Here is a 22,074-nt window from a genome sequence, read left to right as displayed (position 1 = left end):
GGTAAAGAGATATGTACTAAACTTTTTCATAGTTTAGGTTAACAGTTAGTAATCTATTATTTGAATTATTGGTGAGATTTCTGGCAGGGATAACTACTCATATTGAATTGTTAAATCTGTAAATGTGGTCCTAGTATATGCCCATTTCCTTTATTTGTATATATACTTTTAAATTGAAATGTAATTCACAAACCATAAATTGATCCTTTGAAAGCATATAGCTTAGGGGATTTGCAGGGTTGTGCAGTCACCAGGATACAGTTTTAGAATATTTTCTTTATCTCTCCAAGAAGCTATAGGCCAGTGGTGCTCAACCTATGAGTTGCAACATGTTTGGGGGGTTGAACGACCCTTTCGGGGGGGAAGGGGTTGAACGAACGACCCTTTTGGGGGTTGAGCAACTCTTTCACAGAGGTCACCTAAGACCATCGGAAAACACAAGTGATTACATTACGATTCCTAACAGTAGCAAATTGCAGTTATGAAGTAGCAACAAAAATAATGTTATGGTTGGTGTCACCATGACACGAGGAGCCGTATTAAAGGGTTGCTGCATAAGGAAGCTGAGGACCACTGCAGGCCTATTAGTAGTGAGTCTCAATTGCCGTCTCCTCGTCGCCTTGGCAACCATTGATCTGCTTTCTATCTTTTTTGGACTTGGCTGTTCCCGGCACTTTATACAACCTGGAGTTGTGGACCGTATAAACATCTGAGGAACTGTTTAGCCATTTTTTGCAGCACCAGTGATATCTAAGAGTTCTAACTTCTGCAGAGCCTCATCAATTCTTGTTGGCCCATGTGCTTTTCCATTTCAGGATGATGAGCCAACGTGGGATGAAGGGGAATGTCATCATGATTTTGATTTTTCACTTACTCTTTGACTTTTTTCTTGCAGTTAATGATGCTGGGAATTTTGTGTGTTTATTGACCATTTATGTATTTCCTTTGAAGAAGTGTCTGTTCTAATTGTGTGTCTGTGTCTGTGTGTGTGTGTGTGTGTGTGTGTGTGTGTGTGTGTGTGTACTAGTCAGCTTTCTATTGCTGTGATAATTACTATGACCAAAAAAACAGTTTTGGGGAGGAAGAGCTTTATTTCAGCTCACAGTTTGTAGTCCATCATGTACAAAGGTCAGGGCAGGCACCTGGGGGCAGGAACTAAGGTAGAGACCATGGAGGAGAGCTGCTTATCATCTTTCTCCTCATGCTGTGCTCAGACTGCTTGCTTCAGGAACTGCCCAGAGGTGGAACAGCTCCCTCTGTTGGCTGTGCACGCCCACGTTTTTGGTTTTTGTCAACCTGACACAGAAACCTATCACTGTTAAACCATACCCTTTCCTCTCTTGCTGACCTCAACCACTAATAAAGAAAACGCCCTACAGACTTGCCTACAGGCAGTCTGGATGGAGACATTTTTCTCAGTTGAAGTTCCGCTTCCCTGATAACTCTAGCTTGTGTCAACTTGACAAAACCCAAAACCCAAAACCAACCCAAACAATTGAGGCCTTGTCAATTTGACACAAAACACATCACTATTAAACCATAACCTTCTCTCTCTTGCTGTCCCCAAGATGTCATGTTAATATTAAAATGACAATATAAAACATTCCAACTTTTTTTTTTTTTTTTTTTTTTTTGGCTTTTCGAGACAGAGTTTCTCTGCATAGTCTTGGTTGACCTAGATTTACTTTGTAGACCAGGCTGGCCTTGAACACACATCGATCCACCTGCCTCTGCCTCCCAAGTGCTGGGTTCAAAGGTGTACACCACAGCACCTTGCTAAACAGTCCAACTTTTTAAAAGTTCCAGTCTTTAATAAGTTTTAACACTTAAAATTCCAAAGTCTCTTTAAAATATTGAAAGTCGGGGCCAGATGTGGTGGCGCACGCCTTTAATCCCAGCACTCGGGAGGGAAATGCAGGCGGATCCCTGTGAGTTCGAGGCCAGCCTGGTCTACAAAGCAAGTCCAGGACAGCCAAGGCTAACACAGAGAGACCCTGTCTCAAAAAACAAAAACAAAAACAAACAAACAAACAAACAAAAAAATTCAAAGTGTTTTAAGTGTGGGTACCTATAAAATACAAATTGCTATATACTTTGCTCCGAGAGGGAAGAACCAGAGCACAGTCACACCCCAAAGTCAGAATCAGGCATGTGGCACTCACAATCTTCTGGGCTCCAGAGGGCTTCAGCAGCTCCATCACTGTGGTTCTGCAGGTCACAGCACATGCGGCTGGTCTCATAGCTCGAGGCCAGTTGCACTCCTTGGATGCTGCTGTTCCTTGGTGGTTGCCCCATAGTCCTGGCATCTCCAATTTTCTGCTACAACTGAGGCTGCGCCTTCACCAGTGACCTCTCCTGGCTTCTCACAGAGCCAAGACTCAGCTGCTCTCCCATGACCCGCCCGCTCTTGCCTTCAAAACCAGCACCATCTGGGTGACTCCTTATGCATTATCAAGTTTGGCTGCCAGCATGAAACACAACCTTGGCCTTCTCTGGACCACATACATCTTCTTTGTGTTGACCCTGAGGAAATTGTCCCAGAAAAATTCTACCTCAGTGATGCTGGTCTCTTAGTCTCTGATAATTTCTCTATTCCAGCTAACCAGCATTGATTGTCCAAGTAAAGCAAAGGTTCCATTTCAGAGCTTCTGGTCTCTTCTATAACCACAGCTGCTTCTTCAGCCCCAGCTGCCCAGATTCTTAACACAAGGGATTAAATAACCCTAATAAAGTCTTTAAGGTGCTCTCAAGCTTCCTGCTGGAACTTTCTAAGCCAGGCCTTTCTTGTCTTTAGCACTTTTAACATTCTTACCTTCCATGTTCCTCAAAAACAGTTCACTGAGCTCTGAGCACCCAATGGCGTTTCCAGCCGAAAGCACAATCCCCCCTTAAAAAAAAAAAAACAAAGTAGCCTGGAAGCAGATGCAGAGACCCACAGCCAAACATTAGGCTGCACTTGGGGTACCCTGCAGAAGAGATGTCAGGAAGTTTGTAAGAGCCAGAGGGGTCAAAGAATACCACAACAGCACAGCCCACAGAATCAACTAAGTAGGGCTCATAAAGACTCAGAGAGATTGAAGCTACAATCAGGTAGTCTGTGCGGGTTTGAGCTAGGTCCTTTGCATATAAATTATGGTTGTGTAGCTTGGTGTTCTTATGAGACTTGTAACAATGGGAGTGTATGTGTGTATGTGGGGTTCTCTCTCTGACTCTTTCGGTTGCTCTTGGGACCCTTTTCCTCCTACTGGGTTGGCTTGTCCAGCCTTGAGGTGAGACTATGTCTCATTGTAACTTGTTATGCTGTGTTCCACTGATGTCCCCGGGAAGCCTGCTCTTTTCTGAGTGGAAATGGAAGAGAAAAGGAGCAGATCCCGGGAGGTGACGGAAGGGACTGGGAGGAGCAGTGAAGGGAGGGGAAACTGCAGTTGGGATGTAATGTATGAGAGACAAATAACAAACAAACAAAAACATGGCAAGGTTGGTCATTCCCTGGTACCAATTTCTGTCTTAGTTGGGGTTTCTATCGCTGTGACAAAGCACTGTGACCAAAGGCCACTTGAGGAGGAAAGGGTTTGTTTCAGCTTACAACTCTCAGATCGCACGTTCCATCACTGAGGGAAGTCAAAGCAGAAAACTAAGGCAGGAATCTGGAGGCAGGACTGAAATAGAGGCCATTGAGGCATTCTTTTTATTGGCTTGTTCCTCGTGGCTTGGTTTCAGCCTGGTTTCTTTTATACAGCTCAGCCTGGTTTCTTACACAGCTTAGAACCACTAGCCCAGAGATGACCCTGCTCTACCCCCATGGTCTGAATTCACCCGTGTCAATCAGCACAGAAAATGCCCTACAGACAATCTGATGGAGACATTCTCTCATCTGAGGGTCGAATCAGGTTCTCATGCCTGCATGCCAAGCATTTTGCCATGTAACCCATCTCCCCAGGCCCTGATTTTGCCTACTTTTAAAATTAGATTTCCAGCCAGGCGTGGTGGCACACGCCTTTAATCCCAGCACTTGGGAGGCAGAGGCTGGTGGATTGCTGTGAATTCGAGGCCAGCCTGGTCTACAAAGTGAGTTCAGGACAGCCAAGGCTACACAGAGAAACCTTGTCTTGAAAAACAAAACAAAACAAAACAAAATAAAAAACCCAAAAAATTACATTTCTTTTTTTGTTTTGTTTTCAAAACAGGGTCTTACTATGTAGCCCTAGCTCTCAGGCTGGCCAAGAACTCGCAGAGATCTATCTCCCACTGTCTCCTCCATGTTGAGATTAAAGGCATGCGCCATCAAGCCTGGAATGTTGTCTTTTTTACTGATTGAGTTGTTTGGATCATTTCCATATTCTGGGCCCATCTCCCACCAGATACCCAATGTTCAAATAGTTCTTTACCCTTTTGTAGGTTATTCGTACAAGCTCTCCATAGTGTCCTTAGAGATGCATAATTCTTAAATTTTGATGAGGTTTCATTTATCTATTTTCTGATTTCTTCTTAGAGCTTTGGGTTACACTTTGGCCTTCGATACATCTTATGCTACTTTGTGTATCTGGGATGAGGGAGGGGACCACATCCATTCTTCTGCAGGTGGATGCCCAGTTGTACCACATCGTTTGCTAACAATGTTGTTATCATCCCTGTTGGATGGTCTTGGTTCTCTTGACAAAAACCAAAACGACTGTCAACAGGAGGTTGTATTTCTGAGCTCGACTCAATTCTGCTGATGTCTCTCTGGGTACTTGACGTCTTGGTACTTGCTGCAGTTTGTAGCAAGTTTTGAAGTAGCCTCAGCCTGTCAAGGGCTAGAATTATAAAGGGAGCTTGTAGCATATGGTTTTAAATTTTTGCTTTATGTTTAGGGAACAGGATATATTACAGAAAATGCAGGAAATTATGAATATTATCATCATAACTCCTCAAGCACACCAAGATCGCTTTGGCTATGCTTGGGCCCTTAAATTTCTAGGTGAATTTTTAAGATCAACTTGTCAATTTCTGCCCTCCCCTAAAACCCAGTTGGAATACTCACAGTTATTGCATTGCTCACCGATTTACAAGTCTCGTCATCCGAACAGATTGCAATCCATGCCTTTCTTTGACGGCGTGTGGAATATTTTAATAAGTTGGGTTTTTTGCTAGTGTGTGCTAGCTTGATTTTTCATAATTGCAAAACCTAACACCTTTCTCAGTAGTTCCAATAGATTGTGTGTATGTGCATGTATGTGTGTGTGTTTTTTTTAGAATTTTCTATGTACATGATCATATCCTCTGCAAATAGTTCTACTTACTTTTAAAATCTAGAATTTGTTTATTTTATTCTTGCCTTGGCTAGATCTCTAGTGTAAGTAGAGCAGAAGTAGCGAGAACAGATTGTTTGTCTTTTGCTGATCTCAAAGGGGGATGCAGTCACTGATGGGTGTGTAAGTTGTCAGCTGTGGACTTTTCGAAATGTCCCTTACCAGGGTGAAGAATTCCCATTGCTAGTGTGTTGAATGCTTTTCTTATGAAGAGATGTTGGATTTTGTCAAACTTTTGTCTGTGCTGTTGAAATGATCATGTATTTTTTGTCCTTTATTCTATTCATATGACACATTGCCTTGATTTACTTGCATTTGTTGAAAAGTATTTATGCTATTTTAAAAACCATAGGCTAGGTATGTAAGCTATTGGCAAAGCACTTGTCTTCCGAGCACAGAGTTCAAATCTCAGCAATTCAAGGCAAACACCTTCACACCGTGACACAGACAAGTTATTCTTACTGTAGAGGTAAACTTAACCCAGCATGAAATAGATTAGATTGCTTGTGGTAGAACAACGTCCATATTTTGCTGAATGTTTAAGAATTAAGGATGCCTATTTTCTTAAAGCTTTTTAAGTATTTTATCTGCTTTCTTTTCCTATATTCCATCTAAAGCTAATAGGAAGATGAAGCCACAACAGAATGGAGAAGTTTGTGATACCAACATGAAACATTAATAGTAAACGTTAATAAAATGCCATCCGCAAAGCTAATATTAAAAAAAAAAAAAAAAAAAAAAAACAACAACAACAACAACCAGAAATCAGTAGGGGTGGATTCTATAAAAGCAGGAGAATTTTCTCCAACTCTTCAGTGGTGTTTCTGCAGTTTGTGGCCCAGATGTAGGAGTGTCTAAAGATTTGCAGTGGTTAGGGCTGATCGGAGCAGAAGTTGCTGCCTTTGTAGAACAGTTCTTTTGTATTCAGTTGTTTCCAAACTGTGGAATGATAGTTTCAGTATTAAAGTGAAAACTGTCTTAAGCGCAAACCATCTCTTTTCGTGCTTAAGGAAAACAGTTTTCAAGCTAGTCTTCAGTAGCTAGCAGGGTTGTTGTTTGGTTCTTTGTTTTGTTCGGTTTCTTTTGAGATGATCTAACTATGTAGTCGTGACCGGCCCGGAACCTGGAACTAACAGTGTAGTTAAGGAGGGCCCTGAATGTACCATAATCTTCCTGCCCCAGCCTGTCAAGTGCTAGAATTATAAAGGGAGCTTGTAGCATACAGTTTTAAAGTTTTGGTGTATGTTTAGGGAACGGGATATATTACAGTAAATACAGGGAAGTTCTGAATATTTATCATCATGTGTTCTCCTAGACTGGAGCGTGGTTCCTTTGGAAAATCCATTCCTAACTCAGATTTCATCAGTTCATGGCAAAAAGGTCATTCAGATATACAATTAGGCCACCAAACATTAGTAAACATTTCAACTACTTTCATGAATCCCAGAGCCAGAAGCACCCATGCTTCTGAAACCAGTAGTCCTTTAGACGTGCAAGACCACCTCCCTGGCCTAGAGCTTCCTCCCTCCAGAAAAGCCTCCTCCTGCAATTAATCTCCTTCAGAAGAACAGCTAATATCATAGAAAACACTGAGTCTGCCATTTGGTGATGGCTCGCCTTTAATCCCAGCACTTGGGAGGCGGAGGCAGGCAGATCTCGCTGAATTTGAGGCCAGCCTGGTCTACACAGTCAGTACTAGGGCAGCCTACATGTAGAAGCCCTGCATCAGAAAAACAAACAAACAAAAAAAACCAAAACAAAACAGAGTCCAGATTTACTAAATGTAGATAACTCCAGATTTCATCTGTATCTGTTTCCTCTTCTTACCTGAAAAGGCTTTCTAGCTTCAGAGACTTTAGCTTGGACCCAGACAAATCCAAAATGGTACCAAGTCATCATTTTAGTGCAAATCTAAACCATAATCTTGGCACAGGTATGGGGTAATTCCATAGGGTATTTTGTCACATTACCAGCACATTGTGGTGTGTCTTCAAATTTGAAGTGTGGGTTACCCATTGGGAAGAGTTTATATACAATAGTCTGTCTCTGGACTTTGCTGCCTTGTACTTCACAGTTCTGTTGGAAGCAGCGTTGCTTCATTTATTCCTCACAGCTTGTCCACGAAACGTGTGCCTGTTAGCGCCTCTCTCTTTTAGCATGGGTAAACTGAGACAGAAAGTTAAGCATGCCAGTGTGGCTTCCAGCCTTGGCTTCTTATCCTTCATGGAGATCTTCAAACTGTAGCAAGTGCTGGCTTCATCTTAGAACTTAAGACCAGTATGTGGATGGCATCCATTGAGACATCTCTTGCATTATCTTCAGCGTTAATGTGTGTGTTGTTTGACTGTTTTCCCTCCTTTCTTTTTTTTAGGAGAAATATGGCGGACCCCTGTGAGCCAGAAGGACCGGTAGATTGGAAAGAGCGCTGCGTAGCTTTGGAGGCTCAGCTTATGAAATTCCGAGTTCAAGCAAGCAAGATCCGAGAGCTCCTAGCAGAGAAAGTGAGTGCTTCCCCAGAATTGATGTCACTATCAGTTACTGGACCCCATGTCATCTGTACTAAGTAATCTCATAACCCCTGTGTGGGTGTAACCATTTTTAAAAATAATGAATATAGTTTAACCTTCTATGAAGTATTTGAAGCTATATTTGACATATTCTTTCACCAAATATGGGACAAAAAGCCATTTATTTGTGAGCACTAATGGAATATGGGAATATTACATGTTTGACGAATACAGAGCTCATTCATTCCAGAAAGAAAGCTATAATTTATCTGACTTATTAAAGAAATTTAATAGTGTTTTGATCTGCTTCCTGTTGAAGAATATAATTTTAAGCCCGGTGTAGTGCCACAAGTTTGTAATCCCATCACCGAGGCAGGAGGATCACAAGTTTAAGGTCAGCCTGAGCCACACAATAAAACCCCGTCTCATTGAAACAAAACAAACAAAAAGTGATTTAAAAGTAATTATAGAAGAAAACTCTCTACTGATAGTAAATACACTGGAAAGAATACAACTGTCTAGGAGTTCCTAATTATAAGTTTCAAAATTGTCATCTGGGCTAGAATTGAGTTCAATATAGTAATAGTCTTCTGTCAATAGTTCTAATAATGTAATTAGAATTTTTGTCACTGGAAATGTATATCTCTGAGTCCTGGGAACTTGGATTCTAGGCTTTGCTGTCTGATGTAGTGCTGTGTTAATTTCCTTTCTATTGCGGTGATGAGCATCATGGCCAAAAGCAGCGTGGGGGAGAAAAGGGTTTATTTGGCTTTCATGTCGGGACCACAGTCCATCATTGAGGGAAGTCAGGGCAGGAAGTCAAGAGCAGGACCAGGAGGCGTGGAAGGATGCTGCTTACCGGCTTGCCTTCAGGCCCATGCCGAGGTACCGTTCTTACGTTCCCCAGGGACACCTGCCCAAGTGGCACCGCCCACAGTTAGCCTGTGGCCCCCACATTAATCAACAAGCAAGACAACGCCCCCACAGACTTGTCTCACAGGCCAGGCTGATGGAGGTGAGTCCTCACTTGAGATTCCCTCTTCCCGGCCACCGCTTGTGTCCAGTTGACAAAACGAGTTGGCACTGATATGCCTGTGTGCCACGTGTCACTATGGCACACTTCAGCAAGGCTTGTTCAATTGAAGTCTGTTGCAAATGTAAAACACACCACGGATTTCAAAGAATAAGATGAAACAGTTTAGCAGTAATTGTTATATTGATTGTATTATCAGTATTTTAAATATTGAGTTAATTGAGCAATTTTTGGGCTTTTTATTGTATGTTCTAGAGATTTTAAAGTTAACACATGGCTCTCATATTTCTAGATAATGTAATCTAGATATATGGATGAGTGATCATCCTGGTAACCGATTAGAATTTATAGGTGATAGGTTTTTTTTTAATAAAAGATTTTTAATGTATTTATTTTATAAATATGGATGTTTTATCTGCGTGCACATCCATCTGTACATCAGAACAGGGCATCCGATCCCATGAGACTACAGTTATAGATGGTTGTGAGCCACCATGTGGATGCTGGGGATTGAACTCAGGACCTCCGGAAGAGCAGCCAGTGCTCTGAGCCGCTGAGCCATCTCTTCAGACCTATGGCTGTTGTTTTAAACTTGAGTTCACATCCTTTTGGGATAGAGACCGGTGCACATGTCACTCACTTCTCCACAGAAGTCTTAAATCTCTGCTAGGCAAGAACCCTTTAGGAGTGTCCTCAAATCCCATGAGACACCGTTTTGCTTAAGCCTCCAAATATCTCACCTGAGAATCTTTTAGGCGGGAAGACTAAGGTGGCCCTACTCGGCCTGGTTCATAGGTGACCCCATGCCAGACTCTGTGGAATGAGTCCTTAATATTAACGTTGTCTGCTTGTTAATTTCAGAGTAAAAACCACAGCTTGAAAAGATTCCAGTTTGAATACCTATAGCCGAGGGAAACTTAACTCAAAGATGATTATCATTCACTGAGTGTTTTCTCCTTTCAATAGTAAAATCGTTTCTCAAGTTGAAAGACGGTTTAGCTGCAGCCCCAACTACCTAGACAATGTTGGTGGTTAGCTTTACCAGTTATTTCCTCGTTGGTAACCCTTGTCAACATGTCCGGGTCATTGTCCCTGCTTCTCAACAGCTGACACTGTTAACCAGTGAGCTAAATAGAAGTTCTGTTTATTTGGGTTCTCATTAGTTAACCTTATTTTTTAATTTGTATAGCAAACCTTTTACCCCTGCCCCCCATGCTCTCTCTCTCTCTCTCTCTCTCTCTCTCTCTCTCTCTCTCTCTCTCTCTCTCTCTCTCTCTCTGTGCGTGCATGCGTGTGCATGGAGGCCAGAGAACAACCTCAGGCAACAACTTGAGCATCCGTGTTAAAGAGTCACAGCATCAGGAAGGTTGAGAACCACTGATCTGTCCACCTTGTAGTTTTGAGACAGGGTCTCTTCACTGACTAGTTAGGTGGGATGGCCATCGAACCCCAGGGGTCTTCTGGTCTCCCCCTCCCCAGTGCTGGGATTATAGAGCACACCAGAACAGTAGCTTTTTACATGGATCGGCCGGACCAGCCTCAGGTCTTCACACTTGCATAGCAAGCACTTTACTGACCGAACTGCCTCCCAGCCCTTACTGGTTCTTTTAAAAGCCATTGCAGCAAGGTCCTTATGGAGACACTTTAAAAATGTACAGAAGTATTGTTTTCTTTGTAAGTACAATTGTAAGTTGTTTTTTGATTATTGATCTGTATGCTAATATATTTACTGTTTTTAAAAAAAAATTTTCAGTGAATGAGCTAAATTAAAGGAATATTAGTTCAAAATCACTGCGGTTTCTTCTTTTAAAAAAATGTCAAATTTAGGGGCTGGAGAAATGGCTCAGAGGTTAAGAGCACTGACTGACTGCTCTTCCAGAGGTCCTGAGTTCAATTCCCAGCAACCACATAGTGGCTCACAACCGCCTATAATTGTGATCTAATGCCCTCTTCTGTCATGCAGGAAGAGCACTGTATACATAATAAATACGTCTCTAAAAAAATGTCATATTTAGTAGGCGTGGTGGGGCATGCCTGTAATCCGAGAACTCTGGGAGACAGACACAGGCAGATCTCTGTGAGTTTGAGGTTAGCCTGGTCTACAGCGTGAGTCCAGGACAACCAAGGCTACACAGAGAAATCCTGTCTCGAAAAACCAAAAACAAACAAACAAACAAAAAGTCAAATTTATAACTCTGGCTAAAAGCCTTTAGAAGATCTAAGAGATGGAATCACTCATGTGTTTTACACACTGGAAATATATACGTGTGCCAGTTACTCAGGGTTCCCTAGTAAACACAATCAGCACTACAGTGAGAGTAAAGATTTTCACAGTGCTTTTTTTTGTTATATTCTATTATGAAATATTTTTCTCAGGGTTAAAAATTATTTTTGGTATCCATCACACTTTAATGAAAATGTCAACTATTTATTGACTTACCATGTGTCAAATATTTTATAGGGAAAATGTACTAAGTTCATCTAACAACTTGTGAAATTATAATTTTTTATCCGTTTTATGGACTAGGAAACTGATGTTTTATATGACCAGTGTGTATTCTAAATAATTTATATATTTACTCTTCCCAATGATTTTTTTATGAGGCAGGTACTAATATTATCCACATTAGGTACAAAAAGTTAATTAGCTTGCCCACGTTCATACCAAAAAGAAAGTGATAAGGCCAACATCTTTTTTTTTGAGACAGGGTTTCTCTGTGTTATCTTGGCTGTCCCTGAACTAGCTTTGTAGACCAGGCTGGCCTCGAACTCACAATGATCTGCCTGCCTCTGCCTCCCAAGTGCTGAGATTAAAGGCCTTTTAAGCCTGGTCTACAAAGCCAGTCCAGGACAGCCCATGCTACACACAGAGAAACCCTGTCTCGAAAAACCAAAAAAAAAAAAAAAAAAAGTTTTAAAGCCAGATTTACTGTTTTTTAAAGCCTAAAGTCATTTGTCAGCTCAGGTTGCTTTCTAGTCTGCCTGCCAACTCTTTTATCCTCCCATACAACAGAGATATCCAGCTCTGTGTGTGGTAGTTGTATATACGTTTGCATAATATGTTTATGTAACAGCACATATTTTTCAAAGTAAGCCCTATTGCATTGTGGGTAAGTGCCAGGTTGAGTCCAATGCTGCATTCCTGAGACTAGTGGGGTCCCCACCTACACTTCTGGCTTTGTGTTGGGGCTGGTATGCTCAGAGCTCCTCCCTCATAGCTCCTCTTTACACCTTCTCTCCACCTGGATGCTGCCCCAAGGCCGAAGATTCTTGAGGGAATAGTAATTTGTTTCTTTAGATCTTTGCAGAAGGTGTAGCCAACTGGAACAATTCTGGTTCTTAGCTTACAGTCAGCAAACGGTGAGTGCTGTGGTTCTCAAGCTTTTACCATGGTTTCCAGCTAGTTTAAACCCTACGGGAACTCCATGGGAGGCAGCTGTCACTGTCTCTAATCTATAGATTGCAACATTAATATTCGGAATAAATGATTGGTGTGTTCACTACTACACAGCTGACAAGCGGCAGAGCTGCCAGTGCATCGGGAACCTTTCAGATTTGTCATGAGACAACTAAGAGTACTTGGTAGGTGGAGATAGCCCACTCTTGCTTTCTCCCATCTTTCCGTCCCTTCACTTCCTTCTCATGTTGGGAACTGAGCCCAGGGCCTTGCAGCGTTAGCGCAGAGAGCTCTGCCACCGATATAAACCCCTGGCCTCCCTTAATCCCTGTGAATAGATTATGCTTGTTAAATGCAGGAAGACTTGAAGGTAGTTACAGATTAACACCAGAGATACTTCTGACACTTTTAAAGGGAATGCTTTGAGATAATGGCAAAGTAGCTTTATAATTAAATATGGATTTCAGATAGATAAGTCAATAGAATATGTGAGGGGTTTCTTTTTGTTTTGTTTTGTTTTGTTTTTTCTTTTTTCTTTTCTTTCTTTCTTTCTTTCCTTTTTTTTTTTTTTTTTTTTTTTTTTTTTAAGATTTATTTACCCAGAGGTTCCTAGAAACCTACAAGAAGAATATCATGATGGGTGGATCGGGACCCAGGGGGTTCTGCTCAAACTATTGTACTAACCAAGGACAATACAAGTAGTAAACATCAAACCCCTACTCTGATCTACGCAATGGACAGGACATTCTCCACAGTTATGTGAAGAGAGGGGACTGACTTTGACAAACTCTGGTGCTCCATATTTGACCACCTCCCCTTGGTGGGGAGGCCTGGTGGCACTCAAAGAAAGAATAAGCAGGCTACCAAGATGAGACTTGATAGCCTATGACCGTATAGTGGGGGAGGAAGTCCCCCTTGGTCATAGACCTAGGGGAGGGGAATACGGTGAAAGCAGGAGGGAGGGAGGAATAGGAGGATACAAGTGATAGGCTAACAATTGAGTTGTAATCTGAATAAATTAATAAAACATTTAAAAAGAGTTATTTATTACTATGTATTCAGTGTTTTGCTTGTATGAACACCTGCAGGGCAGAAGAGGGCATCAGATCACATTATAGATGGTTATGAGCCACCATGTGGTTGCTGGGAATTGAACTCAGGACCTCTGGAAGAGCAGGTGGTGCTCTTAACCACTGAGCCATCTCTCCAGCCCTGGTTTGGTTTTTCAAGACAGGGTTTCTCTGTGTAGCCTTGGTTGTCCTAGAACTTGCTCTGTAGACCAGACTGGCCTCAAACTCAGGGATCCACCTGCCTCTGCCTACCAAGTGCTGCGATTAAAGGCGTGCGCCACCACGTCCAGTGTGAGTTTTTCTGTTTTTTAAAGAAAGACATTTTTTCCACCTATTTTTAAAAATCACAATTTTCAAGTGACTTAGACTATTGAAGCTTGAGAAGAAACAAGGCCTTATTGAAGTCTCGGTCAAGTGCTTCTGTAAATGGGAGAGTCTTTAGAGGAATCTAAGGAATGGTGTTGGAAATATCCTTAGTATGCCAAATATAAACTCTTCAGGGAAGCTGAGATGAAATCGTTCCCCTCCTTAACAAGCTAGTTTTCTGAGGCAGTGAGGGAAAGGGACAAGTTTCTCTTAGAGTTAAAGTGAAATGTTACTTTCTTTCTTTCTTTTTTTTTTTTTTTTTTTAGATTACATGAGGTTTATTAAGTGAGCATGGGAAGAGAAGGTGAGGGGAGAGGCATACCAGAGAGAGAGAGACAGAGAGAGAGAGAGAGAGAGAGAGAGAGAAAGTAAGAGAGTAAAAGAGTGAAATGTTACTTTCTATGATCTAGTTTCTCAGTGAGAAGGGAAGAAAAAATATGAAGCCTCCCTGCCCCTCCCCCGTATCACCATGGTAACTGACTCCTGCTCTTACCTAATTCGGTGTCAGCGCCTCTTACCACTGGCCTTGTTTTCATGAGGCAGTTCAGGACCTTCTCCTAGGATTGAAGAGTCACTGGACAGCAGGATATATGTTTTCTTTATACAACAATCCAGGACAGCACTGCTAGAAGCCCATTTGAATATGACATCCGTTCCTTGACTCTTTTAGCTCAGCTAATGATGCACAGTGCTGACTGGAAATCCCACTTAGAACAGTGTGACCTTTTAGGCCACTTTTAATGTCACTTTTGGGGGTAGTTGGTTGAAGATAGTATCAGAAAAAAAAATCAAGGTGTTTAATGATAGAGTCTTTCATGGACTTTATAAGGAGAACCCAGAAAAGGCCAACTGAGGGGTTGTGTCCACAATCATTGAGTACAGAGATGCTAAAGTATTCCTTCTGCCTGGATTAATCATGGGGCAATTTAATTTGTTCGCAGGGCCTATGACAGAGAGGACCTCTGAATATTTGTGTGGTAGTGTTATGATCCAAGTTCAATGGTAGATACTTGTCTGCTACTAGTTGCTAAGTTCACCGTGGCTACAGAGACCATTTTTGGAGTAATAAATCAAGCACAAGGCTTAGAATTTGGTGCCAGCTTATAAAATGCTTAACCATATCTTCAGTAAAACTTCCTATGGGGCACTTGATCGTTTCACACTGGCTTAGTATATGGTGGGTGGACTTGGAGTAATAACTACATTATAGTTTACACCATGAAAGTAAAATATCATGTGAATGTGTCCTGTGGGTTTTAAGAATTCTGCAAAGTTCTTTTCTGGCTCACTCAAATGATTATGAAAAGAAAAACTCAAAGTGAAAATATTGCCTGTCAGTTTACTAGTGTGTTTGAACTGGCTTTAAAGTGCTATACATTTTATTGAATAGTTTGAATATATATATTTGCGTTAATGCAATGTGAAATGTTAGGTAATTATGGTTGGTAATTTAAATTGTGAATAGTAGCAATTTCCTTTGGTGAAAGTTTAGCCTCAATTTTAAATCTTTTTGAAAAATCAGTCATTCCTTTTGTTCATTACATTTGTTCAGCAAATACCTTTTAAATTTTTATTTATTTATTCACTTTACATCCTGATTACAGCCCTCACCTCTTCTCCAACTACCCCCTTCTACGCCCCTCTCTCATTCTCCCCTCTCCTCCTCAGAGAATGGGGAGGTCTCCCATGGGTACCAACCCGCCCTGGCACATTAAGTCGCTGCAGAACTAAGCACATCCTCTCCCACTGAGGCCAGACAAGGCAGCCCAGTTAGGAGAACAGGATCCAAAGGGACACATCAGAGTCAGGGAGGCCCCTGCTCCAGTTGTTGGGGGACTCACACGAAGACCAAGCTGTACATCTGCTACGTATGTGGTTTGGTCTCTGTGAGCCCCTATAGGCCTAGGTTAGTTGACTCTGTAGGTCTTGAGGAAACCTTGACCACTCTGACTCCCTTAATCATTACTCAAACTCTTCCATAAGCCTCTCCAAGCAGGGCGTGATGGCGCATGTCTTTAATCCCATCACTCGGAGGCAGAGGCAGACAGATCTCTGTGAGTTCGAGGCCAGCCTGGTCTACAAGTGAGTCCAGGACAGCCAGGGCTACACAGAGAAACCCTGTCTCGGAAAAACAAAACAAAACAAAAGACCATGTCTCAAAAGATAAGATGGAGAACAATTGAGGAAGACATCTGTGGATTTCTGGCCTTCACACACACACACACACACACACACACACACACATACACACAGACACACACCCAACTATACCAACTAGCACATACACCACACATGCTAATTCTCCCTATTATGACTATTCGCATGACTGAGGGTTACTTCATTAGTTTCTGTGCTGTTGCTGTGATAAAATTTATTTGGCTTATGCGTCCAGTGGTAAAAGAACTGGAGTAACAAGCAGCAAGCATGGTGGCAGGGAGAGGAAGCTGAGAGCTCACATCTTGGACTACAAACACGAAGAAGAGAGTGGACGGCGAGTAGGGGGCAGCTTTAAGCTTTAAGCGGCTAAACGCAGTGATGTACATTCTTCAGCAAGGCCACACCCCTAAGCCTCCCCAAACAACAGCGCTAACCGAGGACCAAGAATTCACGCGTCTGTCCGAGACTATGAGGGACATTTCTTAAGCCAACACAGTTTACCAGTAAGGAGTTCCTTAGGCTCAAAGAATACTGTGGGATAGAGCTAAATGCTAATGCTTTCCAGTTATGGGCTTTATGGTTTTATGTTTGGGCGGGCTTTCCTATGGCTCTGGATTCCTCTACTTTGTGTCTGGGTACTTTATGTGCAGCTGCGGTTCATTGAAAAGAGCACCAGGGAGTTGGACTATAAAGATGGAATGCCAACACCGTTGCTGGCTAGAGGCATAATTCTGCACAAAGCAAACTCATCAGGAACGCAGTTTCCTGTATTTTAGTGGGCATGGTTTCTACTTCACACAGTGACTGAGGAATCATGTCTTTGAAAGTTCTTGGTTCTAAAACATTATTAGCTTTTCTAAAATGTACACTCCATTCCCTTATCTTTCTTCCCTCTGAGATTATTCTCCTCCTTCTGTGGTGGTTTCTTTCCTGAGCCGCCAGCTTCTCTCACGTGTCGGCTGATCTTTGGTGGTCTGTTTACATTTAAGAATGGGCCAGCTGTGAACTTGTCGGGCAGCTGTGTATACATGGCAGTCGCTGGTCCGCTATCAACTCTGTTTTCTGGTAAGTGGGTAGGACACTGCTGTGAGCTCGTAAATGTGACAGTTGGTAGATGAATACACTCCAAACAATTTATTCAGCTTTTCAAGGAAAGAAAGTTTTTAGTTTGTTTTTTTTTTTTTTTTTTACAGGAAATGAATGCTTAGTTGATGGATGTTTTTCATATGAGATATCTAAACAGCTACACATCTTCCGTTAATATCCACCATTTCTCACCACAATACATATGTCCCTCTAGTCTTTGCAGAGTTCGAAGGAGCTACTGGCCTTCAGGAGGCTAAGGACCCTCAAAGCCTTAATCTAGGCTGTGCTTTCCATCAGATGGTTCCTGCAGAGAACAAAGGCAGCATTAGAAGATAATGGGACAGAATTATTTTTTTTAATTTTTTTTATTTAGTTTTAATTTATGTGCATTGGTGTGAGGGTGTCAGATCTTGGAATTACAGACAGTTGTGAGCTGCCATGTAGGTGCTGGGAATTGAACTCAGGACCTTTGGAAGAGCAGGCAGTGCTCTTAACCACTGAGCCATCTCTCCAGCCCCGGGACAGAATTCTTTTCTAAAGCCCCTTGTGACTTTTTTTTTTTTTTTTTTTTTTCGAGACAGGGTTTCTCTGTGTAGCCTTGGCTGTCCTGGAGTTGCTTTGTATACTAGGCTGGCCTCGAACTCACAGAGACCCTCCTGCCTCTGCCTCCCTGAGTGCTGGGATTAAAGGTGTGTGCCACCATGCCTGGCTTCTCCTTGACTTTTTTTTTTAAAGATTTATTTATTATGTATACAGTATGCATCAGATCACATTATAGATGATTGTGAGCCACCATGTGGTTGCTGGGAATTGAACTCAGGACCTCCGGAAGAGCAGTCAGTGCTCTTAACCGCTGAGCCATCTCTCCAGCCCCCCTTCTCCTTGACTTTTAAAATTGATGTGAGTGTGTGTGTGTGTGTACATGCATATCATGTGCATGTATCATGTTGCATGTGTAGAAGTCAAAAAGATACCTTGCAGCAATCAGTTCTCTCCTTCAACCCTGTGGGACCCAGGGACAGACCCCACTGAAAGCACCTTTATCTACTGAGCCATCTTTCCCCCAACTATGAACTTTGAGAGTTAATAAGGATATTTTTAGTGCATGCAAGATACCACGTAATCTTTCTGAGGGATCTCAGGAGAATGCGTTCCATTAAAAGGAGGAAGTAAACTTAGGCTCCGGAAGACAGGGGATGGGAAGCAGGTGATCTCGCGCAGAAGAAAGCTGGCCGGCCTTCCAAGATGGCAGACAGGCCTGGGCAGAGGGTGGCGGTTCACACTGGCGTCTCACGGGCTTTTCCTTTTGGCTTCAAGAGACATGGGTAAGATGCCAAAGTGTGAGTGAGAGCCCCGAGAGATAATTGAGACAGACAGTGGTGGGAATTGGGAATACCAGAGCGGTTATTGGAGTTCTGTTCTGAAAACTACGTAATGAAGCAAGGCCTTTAATTCTAGGAGGAAAGCCATGCAGAAAAAGTAAGTCATGGAGCTGAACTTTGTATCAGTCACATGTGCATGTCGCTCTCACACAGAGTAATGGTACAAGGGTCCCAAAGTATGGATTAAACAAGGCACGGCACAAAGATACAGAGGGAATAGGAAGAGGGGATCCAGATTGACGGCAGGGGGACAAAAGGGCTAAATCTCCATTTTCCATTAAGGAAATAAGTAGGAAATCATTTTTAAAAAGGAAGGCCGACAGAAATAGAAGCATGCTAAAGGCAAATATGAAAAGAATTGCCTAAAAGTGTCCACTGGAGGATTTATTAAGGATTTATTAAGGATTTATTAATAAATCCTTTGGAATTAGTTGATGTATTTGTATTATTTATAGCTTTGATAAATATAAGAGTAAACAGAAAAACCAAGTTGTGAGGTAAATGGATTTGTTTAGTCTTTTGACAGGAAATCTGAATAGGTCCAAGGATATTTAAACACAATCATTTGTTCTGACATCTCAGGATACATGAACAAAAATAAAAGCTTGTGTACCATGGTTTTACATATCACAACAGTGTACACACACACACACACACACACACACACACACACACACACACACACACACACACACATGTTTTTTTCCCAGGGCTAGAGTTGGAGCCGAGAGCCTTCCACTTGGTAAACATTTGCTCCATCACTAAATTATACCCCAGCTCTTCCATATATGTCTTAATGTTGGCACACTTGGAATTGTGATAGTTATGTTTTCTTGATGAATTATTCCATTTATAATTGATCCTATTTATTACTCATAAAACTTTCACACACACACACAGACTTTCACACACACACACAAAAATCTCTATTTTATATTGCGTTTAATATTCTTGGTATGTTTTCCATCAACATTTTTGCAATATTTTGTTTTTTTGAGACAGGATTTCTCTATATCCTGGCTGTCCTGGAACTCCTTCTGCAGATTAGGCTGGCCTCAAACTCAGAGATCTGCCTGCTTCTGTTTTCCAGAGGCTGGAATTAGAGCCATGCACCACCATGCCTAGCTCATGATACTTAGAGTATCATCTTTAAGTGTCTCTTTAAATACATCTGAAGTTATTATAAATATGCCTTGTTTTTATTTATCTCCCTCTACTTGTAACAACTGCCAGCATAAGTAATAGATTGAGGAATTGGGGTGTGACAGGGAGACTTTGGGGCAGTTGGCCTATGATTAAGAACTTGGTAGAGCAACACCAAGCGAGGTTGGCGAGGTGAGGAGAGGGGGTCCAGAGTGGTAGGGAGGATCCAAAGAACTGTGGAAACTCTTAGGATGGTAGGCAGGCACTTGCCTGCCAGAAGGTGCTCTTCAGGAACTGAATGTATTTCTAGAACAAAGACTAGCTCTTGGAATTTAGGTAACGCTGTGGCTTTGTTGCAAGCTAGAAGATGCTAGACATTTAAACCCATTCAAAACCAAAGAATGGAAGGGTGCCAGGCAAGGACAAGAACTGAAGCTGTATTGTCCTGTCCTCAAGAAAACTCGTAGTTTTTCCAGTGTTACCACAAAGCCACGGGCTTTGCAAGGCTGTGGTGGCTGGGGGTGGGTTGCAGTAGGCTTGGGTAAGATGGGTAATACAACTGCTCTTTCCTTTGGAGAATAATTCTCTCATAACTCTTTGGGTTGCTATGGCCTTGCAGCAGCGAGACTGTGAGTGCACCAGAGATGGCATCAGGTTCTTTTCTCCTTCGTCCTCCATCTTATTTTATTTTTTGAACTGGCCTCTTCATTCAAGCTGAGGCTCACCAGTTCTGTTACTATCTGGCCATCAAAGTCTGGGAAGCATCCGGTCTCCACCTTCACCCTCCCCCCCCACCCCCCCAAGGCTACAGATACAGAGCTACAGATATCCGCAGACACACTCAGCTCTTATAGGTGCTCAGGATCCAAACTCGGGCCCTCGCGCTTTCATGGCAAGCACTCCTAAGCATTTGCACAAAAGGAAAAGATTTAGATTGTCTTTTTAAGAAAAACCTCTTAGGGATGGAGAGATGGTTGAATGGCAAAGGGCCCTTCCTCATCTTGCAGTGGATTCTGGTTTGGTTCCCAGCATCCAGACCAAGCAGCGCGTATCATCCTGTAAATCCAGCTTCATGGGACCCAACACTCTATGGTCTCTGTGGACAGTGACAGCTTGTGGTGCAGATAGACACTCTCTCTCTCTCTCTCTCTCTCTCTCTCTCTCTCTCTCTCTCTCTCTCTCTCTCACACACACACACACTAATAAATAAATAAATAATTTTAAAAGAAAAACTTTTGACATTAACCTGCCATTGTTTCATCAATAGTTTATTGTATGTTTAGCCTGGAATGTATCCTAATGATTTAACATTTTTAGACTTAAAAAAAGCATTTAGGAGGAGGAAATTAGACAGAGTCTCACTCTAACCAAAAAGCTATTTGCAGTTGACACCCACTGGCAAAGGGAAACTTAGTTTTCTCCAATGGAGTGCTACCCCATCAATAACAGCACTTCAGGGCAGGCCCCATGGCCAGCAGTAGTTGGTCAACACAAAAGGAGCTCCACTTTGTTTTTGTTTTTTGAGACAGGGTTTCTCTGTGTAGCCTTGGCTGTCCTGGACTCACTTTTAGGCCAGGCTGGCCTCGAACTCTCAGCGTTCCGCCTGCCTCTGCCTCCCGAGTGCTGGGATTAAAGGCGTGCGCCACTAGGTCCAGCTAGGAACTACTATTTATTTTGCTTGATTCTTTGCTTCATTTTGGCATTTTTTTTTTTTTTTTTTTTTTTTTTTTGGTCTTATTGGTTTGCTTTTTTGTTTTTGTGGTTCTTTGTTTTGATTTTTTTGGCCTTTTGTTTTGTTTTGTTTGAGTACACAGCTTGGGGAGTAGGGAAGTGGACAGGATTTGGAAGGATTAGGGAGAGGGGAAAGATCATGATGAAAATAAATTGTATGAGATAGTTTTTAAATAAAAAAAATTCAAAAAGGGAGAGAAAAGCAACACATGCAACTTTTGTTAATACATGTGGGGCCGGTACTTTTGCAGTTTATGGGATGGAGAGTTGAGAATAGCTCTGAGATTTTCATGATTATACCTGAAGCTAAGGGGCTAGTTTCTTTGTACCACATGGACTGAGAGCTCAGAGAAAGCGGCATTCCAAGAAGCTGCATGTTGAGATGGGAGTAGCTTTCACGGGAACGATGAGCAGAGATTAGGAAAAGTACCATAGGAATCTGGTAGTATCCCTACAGACCTCTGATCTGTAACACTCAGTAGGATAACCATGGGTTTTAGTTGTCTATTTGCTGCATAAAATGAAAAAAAAAAAAAAAAAAGCCTGTTTCAAAACTTGGCGGCTTTATCAATCTGGGTATTCTACTCTGTGTGTGTGTGTGTGAAGGTAGGTGGTTCATATGAGTACAGGTCCCTCTGAGGCCAAAAGAGTCATATCCCCCTGGAGCTAGAGTTCCAGAAAGTTGTGAGCTATCTGACACAGGGGTTAGGAATCAAGCTCAGCTCCTCTGGAAGAGCAGTACACGCTTAACCACTGAACTATCTTTCCAGCTCTGTAAATATAGCTTCTTACCAATTAAGAAAGATTGTAGTTGCTTTAAAAGAACATTTATTCATGGCTCTACTGGTGGTTCTTCTGTGTTTGCTCTTTAATGGGGTCACTCATGTAATGGCAACCGGTTGGCGGATGAA

At 42.1% G+C, this 22,074-nt stretch overlaps 1 protein-coding gene across 1 annotated transcript in view; it reads left to right on the top strand.

Moving 5' to 3' along the window:
- The first annotated feature begins 7,666 nt into the window (after nt 1-7,666).
- Nucleotides 7,667-22,074, top strand: part of Plekhh2 (pleckstrin homology, MyTH4 and FERM domain containing H2) — an 85,716-nt gene continuing 71,308 nt past the window's right edge. Inside the window, 1 exon segment of the mRNA XM_051161158.1 lies at nt 7,667-7,792. Coding sequence (XP_051017115.1) covers nt 7,670-7,792 — 123 coding nt within the window. The 5' untranslated portion in view covers nt 7,667-7,669.

The sequence above is a fragment of the Acomys russatus genome, chromosome 1 (genome assembly GCF_903995435.1).
Source record: "Acomys russatus chromosome 1, mAcoRus1.1, whole genome shotgun sequence".
NCBI lineage: Eukaryota > Metazoa > Chordata > Mammalia > Rodentia > Muridae > Acomys > Acomys russatus.
Note: the sequence above shows the minus strand (reverse complement) of the source record. Positions and strands in the feature narration are given on the sequence as shown.